The 14,546-nt window shown below is 51.7% G+C and overlaps 1 protein-coding gene across 9 annotated transcripts in view; it reads right to left on the bottom strand.

Moving 5' to 3' along the window:
* Positions 1–14,546, bottom strand: part of FAM193A (family with sequence similarity 193 member A) — a 161,969-nt gene that overhangs the window by 15,099 nt on the left and 132,324 nt on the right. For 8 of the 9 annotated variants that reach the window (XM_045074877.1, XM_045074867.1, XM_045074873.1 and 5 more), the window contains 6 exons: positions 11,233–11,431; positions 10,004–10,276; positions 8,434–8,701; positions 8,153–8,336; positions 7,021–7,251; positions 3,717–4,548 (listed from right to left, as the gene is read on the bottom strand). In XM_045074877.1, the coding sequence (XP_044930812.1) occupies positions 3,717–4,548; positions 7,021–7,251; positions 8,153–8,336; positions 8,434–8,701; positions 10,004–10,276; positions 11,233–11,431 (1,987 nt within the window). Of the gene's footprint in view, positions 1–3,716; positions 4,549–7,020; positions 7,252–8,152; positions 8,337–8,433; positions 8,702–10,003; positions 10,277–11,232; positions 11,432–14,546 lie in introns of those variants that run through there. The other variant, XM_045074912.1, reaches the window with a different exon arrangement.

Raw genomic sequence — 14,546 nt, 5'->3', positions numbered from 1 at the left:
CCTATGATCCAGCAATTGCACTACTGGGTATTTACCCCAAAGATACAAATGTAGTAACCCAAAGGGGCGTATGCGCTCCAATGTTTACGGCAGCAAAGTCCACAACAGATGTTCACTGACATCTGAATGTCATGGATAAAGAACGAATGGATAAAGAAGATGTGGTATACATATACAATGGAATATTACACAGCCATCAAAAAACCAACATCTGGCCATTTGCAATGATGTGGAAGGAACTAGAGGGTATTATGCTAAGCAAAGTAAGTCAATCAGACAATGACGATTATCATATGATTTCAAAAATCTGTGGAACTTAAAAAACAAGACAGAGGATAATAGAAGAGAGAATAAAATAAGATGAAACAAGGGAGGGAGACAAACCATAAAAGACTCTCAGTCATAGGAAACAAACTGAGGGTTGCTAGAGAGGAGGGGGGAGGAGGTGGAGGGATGGGTAACTAGGTGATGGATGTTGAGACCATGTGATGTAATGAACACTGGGTATTATATAAGACTGATGAATCACAGGCTTGCACCTCTGAAACCAGTAATACATTATAAGTTAATTAATAGAATTTATATTAAAAATGTTAAAAAAGAGAAAACAGCCATTGAAAAATACGTTTTTAAATACTATATAGTTTCAGACATCTATGTAAATAAGCTGGAAAATCTAACTAAAAGAATAATTTACTATAGAAATATAGTTTATTAAAATTAACCTTATTAGAAACAGAAATACCAAATAGACCAATTTCCATTTCTCTCTTTCTCAGAGACACCAACGAAGGGTTCCGTGTGGCATGCGGGCACTCAAGTTTGTATGGAAGCACAGACACATGAACAGCTGGGACCACAGTGGAGAAGAGTAGGGAGGAGAGGCTTCCCTGAAGTGCACAGGGCCCCGGAGTAACTAGCTCAGTGCAGCAGCGGCACATAGGGAAGCAAGGAGGAAACGACAGAAAGTCAGTAGATGCAAGGTCACAGGGAAACTGAGTGTAGCACAAGGGAGGCACCCTGAACCATGGGGCAAGATGAATTTTTAGTAACTGTTACTGGGTCAGCAGGCTAACCATTTAAGAAGAGATAATCCTGGACCCATGGTTCACACGATAACCAAGAAAACTCTCTCAATGCACTGAGGCTAAATGAGAAAGGCAGAACCCCACAAATGCTGGAAGACACAGGCACACTCCTCTCCTACTTCAGTGTTAGAGTAACACTTTCCGACCACTGTTTACAATCCAGAGGCACTGAAAGATCAATGAAATGACTATATAAAACTGAGAAAGAAAACCTCTGCATGGCTGGAAAGCATCACAGACACAGTCCAAAGAATTATGTATCTGCAGTCTGTGATGCAGGTAAAAGGCCAATTAATATTCCTAATATATGAAACACTCTTAAAAATGCAAGGAAAGAGACCAAAAACCTAATTCAAAAATAAGAAAAAATATGAACAGAAAACTCACAAGAAAGAGACAACAGTCCTTTAAAATATGACCTTACTGTAATTAGAGAAAAATGCAAATGAAAGCTACATTGTGGAGTGATGTCACCTCCTGTCTTGGCTTAAGTCACCAGCCTGACAAGACTGCCTGTGCCAGGCCCTCGCCTTCTGACTCGGCACTCCGCTTTGCTGGGAGTTCCCCACCAAATAGCTCCCAGGGCAGCCTGGAACCCTAGAACTCCCAGCAGCCCCAGGAACCCAGACGGCCGAGGAAGAGCTCCGTGCTCCCCACGCACCCTGCTTTCCAGAACATGTTCAGTTGGCGGGAGGGGCAGGCAAAGGGCAAAAGCTCTAGCATGCTACCTTTTGTGTAAAAGAAAGAAACTGAGTAGTTAACTACAGAGAGTGGGTGGAAGTGAGGAAGAAAAGGGAAAACCAGGCTGGGGGCGGGGGAAACCAACCCAGAGGAAAGGCCTCAACTCAAGCCAGGGTTGAGGCTGCACTTCAATGTGCTGGAGTCCTGGCCCGCTGCTCCCTGCCCCTGCCCACTGCTCCGCACCCTGGGCTGCTGCTCCCTGACCCAGGCCACTGCTCCCCACCCTGGGGTTGCTGCTTCCCTCCCCAGACCACTGCTCCTGCATGTGCCCTCAGCCTGGAGACGAAAGAACCATGAAGACGTCACTAAGCAAGCCCACTGTTTTTCACAGCAGGGAGGGTGAGCAATTCTGAACCTGCTTTAGTAAAGCACAACCCTGGTGAGAGGAGGCAGGGGGAGAGGTGACAGGGAGTGCTGCTGGAGCCAACCGTGTGAACTTGTGGTTTTCACTACAGAAATGACATCAGATGCTAGGCTGCGTGCACCATGCCCCGACTCCTGGCTGTGTCAAAGAGAAGGGCCTGGTAGCAACAACACAGCAGCAACACCAAGTTTCTAAATGCCACTCTCCTCTGGAAAGAACCAGGGCTCCCTGGAAAAATGGCAGATTCAGCGCTGGGACAGGGAAAATACAGAGTAAGGCCAGAATACCTCCTAGTGCAGGGAAGTACGCAAGTGCTCCAAGAATAGTGGGGTCTGGGGACCTTCAAGGGGGCACCCACTGACTGCATCTAGGACAGCCAGAGGACCAAAACATGCAGTGTCAGTAAAGGACTATAATCTATAGCACAAAGTAAGTCTCCATGAATCCACCGTGATATAAATAACTAAACAAATGAAAACCATACATGGGGCACTGGGGAAGGAAAGTGCCTCCCAAAGAGCACCAAATAAGAGATGTGCAAGGAATAATGATGTTAGAAACACCACTACGTGGCAAACAACTCTGGAACAACCAACCACTCTGGGCAAGACTTGCCAGCGGATGTTCCCAGCAGCAGGAGACCTACATCCCCCATCAGACACTTCCCTTTCCGTGAGCAGAGGGGGAAGCATGGCCCCAAAGCAAGGAGACTCCATGCCCCCCGTGACAGACACCAGCAAGTACCCCCACGGCATTCCCATCCAAAACACACAATCTGAATCTGACCATGAAGAAATGGCACACAAAATCAAACTGAGGGGCACCTGGGTGGCTCAGTGGGTTTAAGCCTCTGCCTTCGGCTCAGGTCATGATCCCAGGGTCCTGGGATCGAGCCCCAAAACCGGCTCTCTGCTCAGCAAGTTGGCCTAATGCTCAGGGACTGATTTATTTAAAAAAAAAAAAACAAAACAAAAAAAACCTGAAATTATTCCAAATAAATTATTCTAAAAAATAGAGACTGACTCTTTAGAAATGTCAAAGTCACGAGAAACTGAAGAACCAATTCATTCAAGGAAATTAAGGAGATCTGACAGATGACCTGGACTGAATCCTGTCTCCAGGAACTGGAGAAACAGCAGGAAGGTTTATAATTAGATCATGCTACAGTATACAGTATACATTAATTTCTTAATTCTGATAACCATATCTGTGGTTTTGTAAGAGACTATCTTTGTTTCAAGGAAATACACAGTGAAGTATTTAAGGGCAAAGGGGCTTCATGTCTGAAATTACTCTCCTTTCGTTCAGAAAAACAGTAAAAAAGGGAGAAAGAGGAAGCAGATGTAGTAACAGTGATTGGGGGGATTCTTTCTACGTCTATAATTATTCCAAAAGAGCAACACAGAACAATGGCCACATGTGTCTCCTGGCTGTAGCAAAGCCACAAGAAGCCCAAAGCCATGAGAGGCAAGGCAGACCCGGCGACAGGGGGGCCAGCCACACTCCCCCGGCTCCCTATTTACCGATTGAACTGCTGACTCTGTCTCCTTTCTTCTTCCTGTTTTTCTTGCCCTTGCCCTTGGGCTGCGGAGAGTCCGCAGGCACCAGCTTGCTGTCCTGAGGGTGTTCATTGGGGGAGGCGGGCTCTGGGGGGGCTGGATTCAACCGTTCTTCCTTGACGTGGTTCAGCTGCTTTTTGTTATTGTTGTTACTGTTCACTTTTCTCTCCTCCCTCTTCTGCTCTGCCAGGGAAGTAAGGTCAAGCACTTTCGCCTTCGACTCAGTCTGGGGCCGGGGTCTGGGATGGCCTTCGGGGACTCTGGGAGGCTCAGCCGGCTTCCTTGCTGGCTCGCTGCTGGCCTTGCTGGTCTGCTTGAGCTTCTGCTTGCCGCTCCCTTCTTTGTGCTGATGCACCATGTCAAGGAGAAAAGACAGTGGCTCCTGCTGCTTCGCACTGACCTCTTTTGGGAGGAGGAGCCTGGAGTCCCTGGAGTCCCCGGGGCTGGCAGTGTCCCCGTCAGCCCCCGGCCCCAGCCTGGGCTCCGTGTGGTCTCCATGTCTGGCAGGAGAGTGAGATGAGGTTTCTGGTTCTTCCGTTTGCTCTAGTGAGCCATTGTGCATGTTTTCAGAGTTAGATACAGACTCTGCTGCTGCCTGGAAGTTTCTAGCAAGCATGTCCAACTTGGGACAGTCTTTACTTGGCCTCTCCTTCTTCTTCTTTTTCACAGCCCTCAGCTTCTGAAGCTCCTGAAGCCGCTGAAATTCCTCCTCCTCCTCCTGCCGCCTCTGCTCCTCACGGAGGTGGAGGTGCCCCCGGGCCCGGGCCTCTGCTTCCAAGCGAGCTTTCTCCTCCAGCTGCCATGGGAAAAGAAGAGGCAACTTAAGACAACAGTTGAATTTTCTTACGTTAAGGCATTAAAAACAACAACAACAAAAACCTTAAAAACAAATCATATAGTAAGAACATAAACCCTGAAATAGCTTATAATAAGCCAAATAGCTTAAAACCTACCTAACCCAAATCATTTTACTCTCAAGAATGATCAGATTTAATCTTTCTACTAAAGTGTACACTTGTTACTTTATAGGTTGTAGCGGGGGTGGGGGGTGCTAGTTAACAAGATGTCCCTTAGAGCTTTTGCCCTAGTGGCACTTCTTTAAAACAAAGTGAGGAGTGCCAGGTGGCTCAGCCAGTTCAGCATCTGACTCTTGATCTTGGCTCAGGTCTCAATCTCACTGTCATGAGTTCAAGCCCTGCATCAGGCTCTGCACTGGGTGTGGAGCCTACTAGAAAAATAAATTAATAAAATAAAGCAAGGTCAAAGCAGCTGCTACATCAGAATCCCGTTGTTGTGCAGCGGCTGGATGACAGGACTCACCAGCTAACCAGTGGCTGGCGCGCTGCCTCTCCAGGCCAGGCTTGGGCCTTCAAGTACATGTCAATGGGGCGTGTACAGAATGTGTACTAAAAACTGGCATTCCTTTTTTCCCGCCTAGCAGAGCATTGAAACTCCCAACATATGTCCACCAGTGTGACAGAGCAAGTGGCACCCTAACATGTTTCCACGTCACACGGCCAACAGACACTAGCTACTTCCACCCTCTAGCTTGGCATGAAGTTCACTTTCAGTCAAGTGAAAACTGGACTTCCCTGGTGACTCCTATTCCAGTCTCGACAGAGACTATTCCTTTTGCTCAGAAAACAAATGAAGGCTGTGAAGAGTGCATGACTCTGCATCCCTGAGCTCCTCCAGTAAAAGACTTTGGCAAATATATTTTATATTTAAAAGTCCTTCCAAAAAAAAAAAAAAGGAACTCAAACAAAAGTCCTCCCAGGTTTTAGTTATTTTTTACAACATTCCAGTATGCAATATTTGACAAAGACAAATGCTACTTTGAAGAACTTAAATATAAAATTATGTTAAAAATTTAATGGCAGATGTTTTAAAAATTTAACTCAACAGTTCAAGTAAACCTTATTTAAAATCCTTGTTTCATGTGTTCAAAGTGAAGCCTTGGAGGCCACTCCCAGAGTGCCCCCATATCCAGCGTCCAGTGAGCAGAGTGTTTCTCCCAGCACAGGTCGGAGCAAGCCCACCCCAGAACAGGAGCTGTAGGGAACCCACAAGCTGGTATGTGGGGCCTTCCTTTCAACAACCAGCCTGTCACCCAGACACTCCGCTGAGATGGGGTGCAGGGCACCGAGCACACAGGGTGAGGGGGCCCTGACCTAACACCCAAGTGGAGAACAGGTCTCACTGCCCCGCTCTAGTGGGGCGGGGCCAACCCCCATCTCCTCAAAGCCCATGAACTGGACCTTGTTAGAACTGTGAGGTATAAGCAGGGATCCTAGCGGGGGATCCAGTTACAATGGTCTCCACAGCACAAGCAGCTGAAAGTGGAGGCACCATCCCCAGCACTCTCTTGGAGTGTCCTCTTGTTCCATGTCTGCTGGGCCTCGCAGGGGCCTCGCCTCTTCCCAGTCACCCATCCTGCCAGCAGAGGCCCTGTCACCCTTGCAGGTTCTCCTCTATGCACAGCTCGGATCTGCCTGCTGCGGCCTGGCTTCTTAGGAAGCTGAAACCAGGACGGCCGCAGTACCATGCAGTCCCAGGCCACTGAGGCATCCCAAAGAGCAGAAGCTATTGGTCCCCTCGCTTGGAGCCGGAACAGGAAGTGAAGAGCATCGTGTCTCACTTGCTAGTGGACCGCCTCTGCATGCCATGTCCGCCGCTGGGCCAACTTGTCTAGTCTTGGTAGATGCCTGCTTCCGTGCAATCCACACCCTGTGGGGAGGTGCCCAGGGCTGTCCGCAAGAGCTGTCCATCTTACTCTTTGACCCTTGACACCAACGCCGTGTGCCTGCCCTCTTCTGGGATGGCTTTGCCTGACTCTCCACTGATTATCCAGTGGGGACAAGGAGTGGGGGTGGGGAGCACCCAGACTATGTCCTAAGAATGCTGCTGTGGCAAAGGGCCTATCCAAGCCTCATGTCAAAGTAACTTCTTTGCCCACAGTCTCCAAAAGCCCACAGTGGCCCCCTTCTATTCCCTCAATGCCAGGGGCCCCATCCTCAACCTCCCTGGGAGAGAGGCCAAGGATCTGCTGTGGCCACCCACATGGGGTACAGGGACCCAAAGGCTTGTTTGAGATCCATCAATAAACCCATGACACAAAAGGGGAAACCGTGTCCTGAAAACACATCCTGGGGCTTCTGCCCAGCTACGGCTCAGGCCGCAGAGATAGATATGGTCAGGGGCCCTTGTGGCAGCAGCGTGGCCCTGTGGCCCCGAGGCCCGCCACAGCCTGCGCCGGCACGCGGTTTACCTTCCTCTGCTTGTGTCTGGCTCTCTTAGCGGCTCGAGTGCTGCTCACGGGCTTGGTCTCTGAGCTGTTGATGAACTGCAGTAGGTCCTCCACCCTTCGATGGTCAACCACACTCTCTCTGTCCGAGAGCTGGTCTGCTTTTTTAGGCTGCTCTTCCTTCCTCTTGGTCAGCCGCAAACGAAGCTTCTCCCTCATCTCTGCGTAGTTTCTACTTGTCGGTGCAGCCGGAGGCTAAGGCAGTTAAAGGAGAGCGTGTCTGAATGAAGCTTCAAGTTTTAATGAGGCTGAATATTGCAAATTTCAGAACATTATTTTTAAAAATGAAAGTTTTTCTTATTACGCCGGTAATACACATTCACGGTAAAAAATAAGGAAGGTAAACGAGTGGCAGCAGCAAGGAAAACCTGTCCCAGAGTGACCAGAAGGTTAATTCTGGCACCGACCCCTCAACCTTTACACGTTCATGAAAATTATGGTAAAGCATGTACACAAGTAGACATTTTTAAACCAGAAAAGAAAAAAAAAATCACACATACCAATTAATCTACCTCTTACATAATACAGAGTGATTATCTTTTTGTGTCAATAAACGTGTTTGTAGAATCTTTCCGTCCCTTTGTAGGTGTCCTGTTCAGTGCCAAAAGGGAAAAAGAAAACTGCCCTCAACCCCGCTGCCAATACTTCTTCTGGACACTGAACACGTGTGTGCACATGTTTAGCAAATGCAGACAGAACAAAGGTAGAGAAAGAGCAATGACCAGCCCCGGCTTTTCCTCCCAACACTCCCTTGGCCCGCCTGCCCCCCCCGCTGCCTGGGGCACCATGGCTGCCATGACTTGGAGGGACAGGCCATTAGGAGTCCCCCAGCACACCCTGCACAGCGAGCGTCCCACTGCATGGCCTGCCACGATCCACACCTAATGACTCCCCGGTTGGCTGGTCAGGAGGTCCCCTGCTCCCAAAGAAATGAACACATGCAGTCACGAAACCCTTACAGGGAGATCTTGGGGCGAACATCTGTTACTGTTTCTGGAGGACAAGGGCACCCAAGCAGGAGGCGCCGGCTTCAGAGCTCAGTGCCGACGGGGCCTGCTGGTGCCCGGCGCCCACCCGCGGTCCCCGGGGCACTTACCCCGCCATGCCCGAAGAACTCACAGTAGCAGCAGTCACAGTACTTGCCCTCCTTCTGGTTGGTGGAGGTGGAGGTGCTGGAGCTGTGCTCGGAGCAGCTGTCCTCGTCTGCACTCTCATCCCCGTCGTCCTGCTGCGGGTCATACACGCCATTCTCGCAGCGGTGGCCCTCGCAGTCAGGGTCACTGCAAAGCCATACACAGGCCAGTTACTGGCTGCGCCCCCCTCCCCCACCCACACCAGCACCCTGTGGGGGAGAGTGGTAGGCAGGCACCAGCTCACCTGCACACGCTGGGAGGGGCGCTGAGGGGGCCATCAGTCGTGGGGGGTGGGGGGGCTCCTGGGGCCGGACAGAAGCTCTTGCGTGGCTCCACGAAGCCTGGGGACGTGGCGGCACTGCTGGGGAAGGTGGGGGCTGCAAGTCCGGCCAGGTGCGGCGAGGAGGCTGGGCCAAGCGTGGGAAGTGGTGCCAGGCCCGTGGGGCTGTTCCTCGGGGCAGCTGGCACCGCGTGTCGGGGGTCCTCCTTGCTGACGCCATGGAACACCTCACCTGCAGGCGGGGACGCGGAAGGGCACTGAGGATGGCAGACTGGAGTCCGTCTGTCTTCACTACAGCATCCTTGACTGCTTGGTGTGAAGATGCTCAGAGCTGCATGAACTCTGAGGAACGGTGCCAGGAACCCCGCCTGTGCCCCTCACCTGCACCCACCACTGCCAGACACCCCATGGTGTGTATCCCACCCACACACGCTGCGGGGGCTACACTCACCCTCTATACCTCAGCGCGAGCCCTGGGCACAAAGCTGCCTGGTGTGACCAGAGCCCGGGCCTGTGCCATCCACGTGACATTCCCAACCCAAGTGCAACCCCATTCCTCTCCCGTCTTCCCTGCAAGGCCATTAGTAGCTCTTCTCCAACCTGGCCTCTTCTAAGCATTTCTCCTGCAGCAACACAGACATTTTCTCCACCGAGGACAGCTGCCCCCCAGTCTGGGCTCATGCTGTTACGTCTAAGTTGACCAAAATATCTTAGGGGCACAACTTCTGCCAAAGCTGCATTGGCTCCTTCCCCCGTGACCACACAAGAGGCCGTCGTGTCGTTTCACGATGGAGCGGCCACATCCACGATGCTGCTCACACACAGGGAGGACACAGTGTTCCCCACACAGACAGCCACTGTTCTTAATGACCACTGGGGATGATCACCTGGGCTGAGAGTCACCCTGCTGGCTGCACGGGGGCATTTCTCTGTCTGTCCTATCAGGGAGCAGCTTCCCTATCCCCCTCCTTTCTGAACACATGGGGGATTCCTGACCATGTGTGCTACTGTCCATCCCATTACTCTTTCCAATGCTCCAGCTGTCCTGACTGTGGCTAGCAAGCGCCCTTAGAGCCAGTTTCTGTGGGCCCTCGACCTCTGCTTCCAGAACCCTGCTCCCTATGCTCATGCCAGCACAGGCAGCCACGTCTTCCACACACCACAGACACAGTGGCAGCAGGGGCTGCACCCCAGGCCGGCCAGCAGCCCTACTGGCTCCCTCTCCACCAGGCTTCTGTTTTCAGGAGACTAAGAATTCCTCCATGTGACCCGATAGCAGTGACCTCTTCCTCTCACAACGCAGCAGGTACCGAGAAGAAAGGCAAGCCAGCGTGGCAAATCCCCAGAGGAAGTGTGTGGGGCAGTGAAACTCAGGTCCAACTCCCAGAGGATGTGTTTTCTGCATGCGAGCATTCTCTGGCATTGGTTACACCAGGCCTCTGGCCACACCAGGGACACGGCAATCACTGAGATGCTGAGGAAGCAGTGGACACACTGAGCTGCCCTGAGGGTCCTGTGAGCTGGTGGGCCTTACCTATGGAAGGAGGCCTTTTGGACGACACTTTGAACTGGCTGTTGCTGGACTGCACTGTGGTGGCTGTGCAGGACACGGAGGACGTGGCTGATGATGTGGCCATCACAACTTTGTTCACTTCCATGAAAGCATCTTGGAAATTGTACAAGCATTTCTTTTTCGCAGTATTTTTTTTCTCTTTGCTCTCAGAAACCGCAGGCGTTTCACCACTAGATGGGGGTGGAAGGGCTTCGGGTCTTGTTTCTGAGAGTGTTGGTCCTAGTATGTCACTCCCTTCAGAGAAGAATGAGACAAGTAAAGCCTCTAGAAATACTTCGCTAAAACCTAAGGGACATCTGTTGACTGAACTAACACTGGGGCTGTTACCGAAGCTGGGACTTCACTGAGAGGATGCTAGTCAATCAGTTTCTCTCCAGGGGAAAAAAAAAAGTCACTGAGCACCTACTATGTACCAATCCCATGCTAGGTGCCTTCCCAAAGTTATTTTACTTATTTTCTTAAAGCTACTTGGTACTATTAGTCCCATCCTAAAGATACAAGAACCTGAGGCTCAGAGAGGCTAAACAACTTGCACAAGGTCACACAGCTAAAAACCCCTTCCATGCAGAGATGTCTAGTGTAGTTAGCTTTTCTGAGCACATGCAGGGTCTGGGTGTGGGGCCACCATGGGCTCTAAACCTTGTGAAGACACAGATAAGTGTGCAACCAGCCCCTCTTCAGGCACACCTTTCCCTGCGCCTGAAATGACAGCTGTACCCGGGCAGCCGAGGGCTGTGAGGAAGGAGCTTGTTAGAGAGGACAGACCCCTTGTAAAGTCAGTACAGCACCAGGAAAGGAACCTACGTCACAGCACTGAGGTGGGTGGTGGCACGACTGCAAGGCCACTGCTAGCACCACGGGCCCAACACCAAGGCCTGGAGACAAGAGGCTCAGCCGTGCTGGGGCACGGAGAGATCTGTTGTGCACAGGGCCCCAGAAAGCCCGCTGTACTGGAAGCAGCCACAGGGTGCCAGCACTTGCTCTACCCCGTCCAGGCAGTGGGACTTGGCCGGCGGCAGACGTGGATGTTTGGGTCAGGGGGATGAGGTAGAGGGGCCTTCCAGGAGCAGCTGAGGTGGGGGACCCAACTAGCCTGAGGCATCTACTGGGGGACCGCAGTACACAGACACAGCAATCCGCCCAGCTCAGCTCATTTTAAACCTTTAAGAAAGTTTTAACAAGTTCCTTACCAGAAATTGTATCTGGCAAGAAAGTGCCAGGATTCCAGTTCTTATCATTCATCACTTCTGATCCCCAAAGACTTATAAACTTAGAACTGTTCCACTCTGGAGTGTTCCCAAAACAGCTCGGATAAATATGGTCTTGAAGAGACGCATTGAATACCTGATGCTTGTTTGCGGGATTCGGAACAGGGGCCGGGGGTAAACCCTACAAAAAAAAAGGCTCTGATCACATATCAAAATTCACGTTCTGCTTATGTATGTAGTTAAACTACAGACAGATCCCACGATGGACACCCCTGGGAGGTCGTGCTCACTGTGGGCGGTATCTCGCAGAGCGCGGACCTGCCCAGCGGGCACACCGCATGCCATTGCTCACATGTGAACCAAGAGTACATCTTCCCAGCCACTGATGCTTCAGGGAACCTACCAGACTCGAGATGACTCAGCAGCTTACAGCATCCCTCCCTTGGCACAGGCTGCATGCAAGTTGCTCCCAGGGCTGAGTCTCAGCGGACATTGTAAGGATCACTGCTCAAAAGCCAACTTTGGAATCACTGACAGAGAGTGGTAAAGCTCTTCAACTGTGTCTCACACCTGGGCCACGTGCCGTGCAGTCTAAGAACTATGGATTTTACGGGGCCCTGCTGGGGCAGACTGCTGTCTGAAGGCACCGAGGAAGGGTGGCTGGGACCACACACTCACCAAGTGGCTGCTGGCTGCTCCCTGCACACCCTGGCATCCTTGGGCCCTTCCTCCTCTCAGCTCACACCCCCAGCCTTTACTACCTGAGCTGAAAACCCCCACGGCTCACCCCCAACCTCCTCCCAGTCTTTTCCCTCACAGCAGCCAGAGTGCGCTTTGGTGAAGTTAAGAGTGAGTCACTGCCTTAGGGTGCACCAAAGTCTTCCTACTGCTCTTAAAATGGAACTTAAAGTCTCTCACGTGGCCTGGCCTATCCCTGTCCTTCCTATTCCCCCAAGCTCCTGGACACACAGGCCTTCCCTTGGTCCTCAAACCCAAGTTCCTTCTTGACCCTGAACTTTCCTTGTGCTGAATCTAGTTTAAGGTTAAATCTAAGGTTAACATCTTAACCTCAGCCCACAACCTTGCTGACTCATATTCATCCTTCAGGCCTCACCTAAATGTCCCTAAATATCATCACTGCCTCCTGTCCTCGCCATCCAGCACCTAAGACCAAGGTGGGTTTTCCCGTACAACACACCTAGACTCTACAGTTTTCCCCTCTCAGCACTTACCACAGTTAGAATTCATGACATACTGGTTGCCTGCTGGTTTAGTGCCTGCCTTCTCTCAAGCAACTCTCTGGCTCTGTGGCCCCCAGCACCTTGCTGACACAGGCACGAGGCTCCCCCTAGCCCAGCATCCACTGCTACAGGCCCCATCCCAAGAAGCTACAGGTCTGGCACCGGGAACAACGCCTGGGAATCTCATCCTTGGGGACAAAGAACTGGGCACTAAATGCTGCGAAGTCGAGTGGGAGGGTTTCAGGAGGATTCCCAAGAGCAGAACCCAAGCAGCTGGCTAGGGCAGAGATCAGGAAGGAAGGGCACAGCCCCACGGACAACTGCACCACAGCCAGACAGGCTGCAGAACCCAAATCAGAGCCACTGCCACCTGGCCTCGCCTGGCGGGGGAGAGGCCAGCACAGGAAGCAGTCACAGTAGGGCCTGACAGATGAGGAGGCAGTGGCAGTGGAGACGAGGGGTTTTGGGGCCATCAGGACAATCGCTGGGGCTGTGGGAGCAAGAGCCCGAGACTCCAGTCCCTGGGAGGTGTGGCCAGTGACAAAGTTGGACATCAACACCAGTTCTGTTCTCAGCCTTTGGGACGCACAGCCTGACGGGTTGGGACGCCAGCTCCCCCTTTTACTAGCTGTGTGACCTCAGGCAAATTACTCAATTTTTTTTGCGCTTTTCTCGTCTGTAATTTGTAAATACCTACCTCCAGGTGTTGTGGTAAGAATTAAATTGGACAACGGGTTCAAGTGTGCAGCACAGTGAGGGCTAAGGGACACTGTCACCACTTTATTAAGACTGGTCCCGAGTCACAGAGTACCCCCGCTCCGCCCGTCTTGGGTGCAGAGTGAAACGGGGGTCCCTCTGCTCAGGCAGTTTGGCACACTTTCCTCAACAGGATCAGAGTGGCAGAGGGTGAGAATGGCGTGGCCATGCGGGCTGTGAAGTAGGAAGAAAGAGAGGTCTAGTCTAGTGCTTCCGGCAGGGGAGCTCTGGGGCAAAGAGTGAGGAAACCAGGAACATGGTATTTCCACAGATACCAGTTCCCACAAAGGAGTGATGAACAAAGAGCTGCTTTACCAGGAAGGAACCGAGGGGTAGTGACAACAAAGCAGAGGGTGGTTTCTCAGGGTTGCAGATTCCTGCTGCGGGGCAAGAACAGCCAGCTCCCCAGGCAGAAGCAGCGGGGGCTTCAAGGGCCTCGCAGAGCAGAGCCAAAGGCAGGCTCCAAAGCACCTCATGGCTTCCTGATGCCCTCCCCGCTCCTGGCTGCCAGCCAACTGCCTTCCCCCCAGGGAGCCGGACTAAGGGCCCAACCCACCATCCGCACAACGTCCAGAGAGCTTGTGCTCAGCTCTCGACCCGCAGCCCAGCATCCCCTCCTCCGCAAAGCCACCCACTAGGCCCCAGGAGCCCCCCTCCCTCTTCAGTGTGACTTCCCTCCTGGCAGTGGCACAGCGCGGTGCTCTGAGGTGCTGACATGACGAGATTGCACGAGCCCTAGGGAGAGGGACCGAGTTCCTCTGGTGTGTGTTTTGCTAGCATGTAGCACAGGACCTGGCACTCAGTGAATGTTCAATAAAGGGAGAACAGACTGAGCTTAGATGGAAGCTCTAATACTGAAAATGGAAGTTAAATTCACTTCGCCCACTTCTTCAGAAGCCCATTTACTCAGAATGGGAGGTCCCGCTGCAGAGACCAAGTGAGCAAGGGGTTTTTAATAAACAAGCCACATTTATGTGAACGCTTCCCCACAAGATGGCTCCTCAACTTGACAGACGTGGGCTTCCTTTTGATAAACACAGGCCTCTGTCAACGAGACCACCTGTTGGCCAGACCTCACAAATGATTTAGGCACAGAATCAGTCTCTCAACATGTGGACAATGCTATTCAATGAGAACAGATTTATTTCACTCTGCACAAATCCACACGATTCAAGAAAGAGAAGTTTTGAATGGTTCTCTGCCTTAAGACATAAGTCATTCACAGAAAAGTAAAATTTCTGCTTTAACGCAGAGCTTGGACAAACACACTGACAGATGCCTTCTGAACACCTTGGGAGT

Source organism: Mustela putorius, unplaced genomic scaffold (assembly GCF_011764305.1).
Source record: "Mustela putorius furo isolate JIRA1106 unplaced genomic scaffold, ASM1176430v1.1 tig00000083_pilon_pilon_pilon, whole genome shotgun sequence".
Classification (NCBI taxonomy): Eukaryota; Metazoa; Chordata; class Mammalia; order Carnivora; family Mustelidae; genus Mustela; species Mustela putorius.
This window is presented reverse-complemented; position numbering and strand designations above follow the sequence as displayed.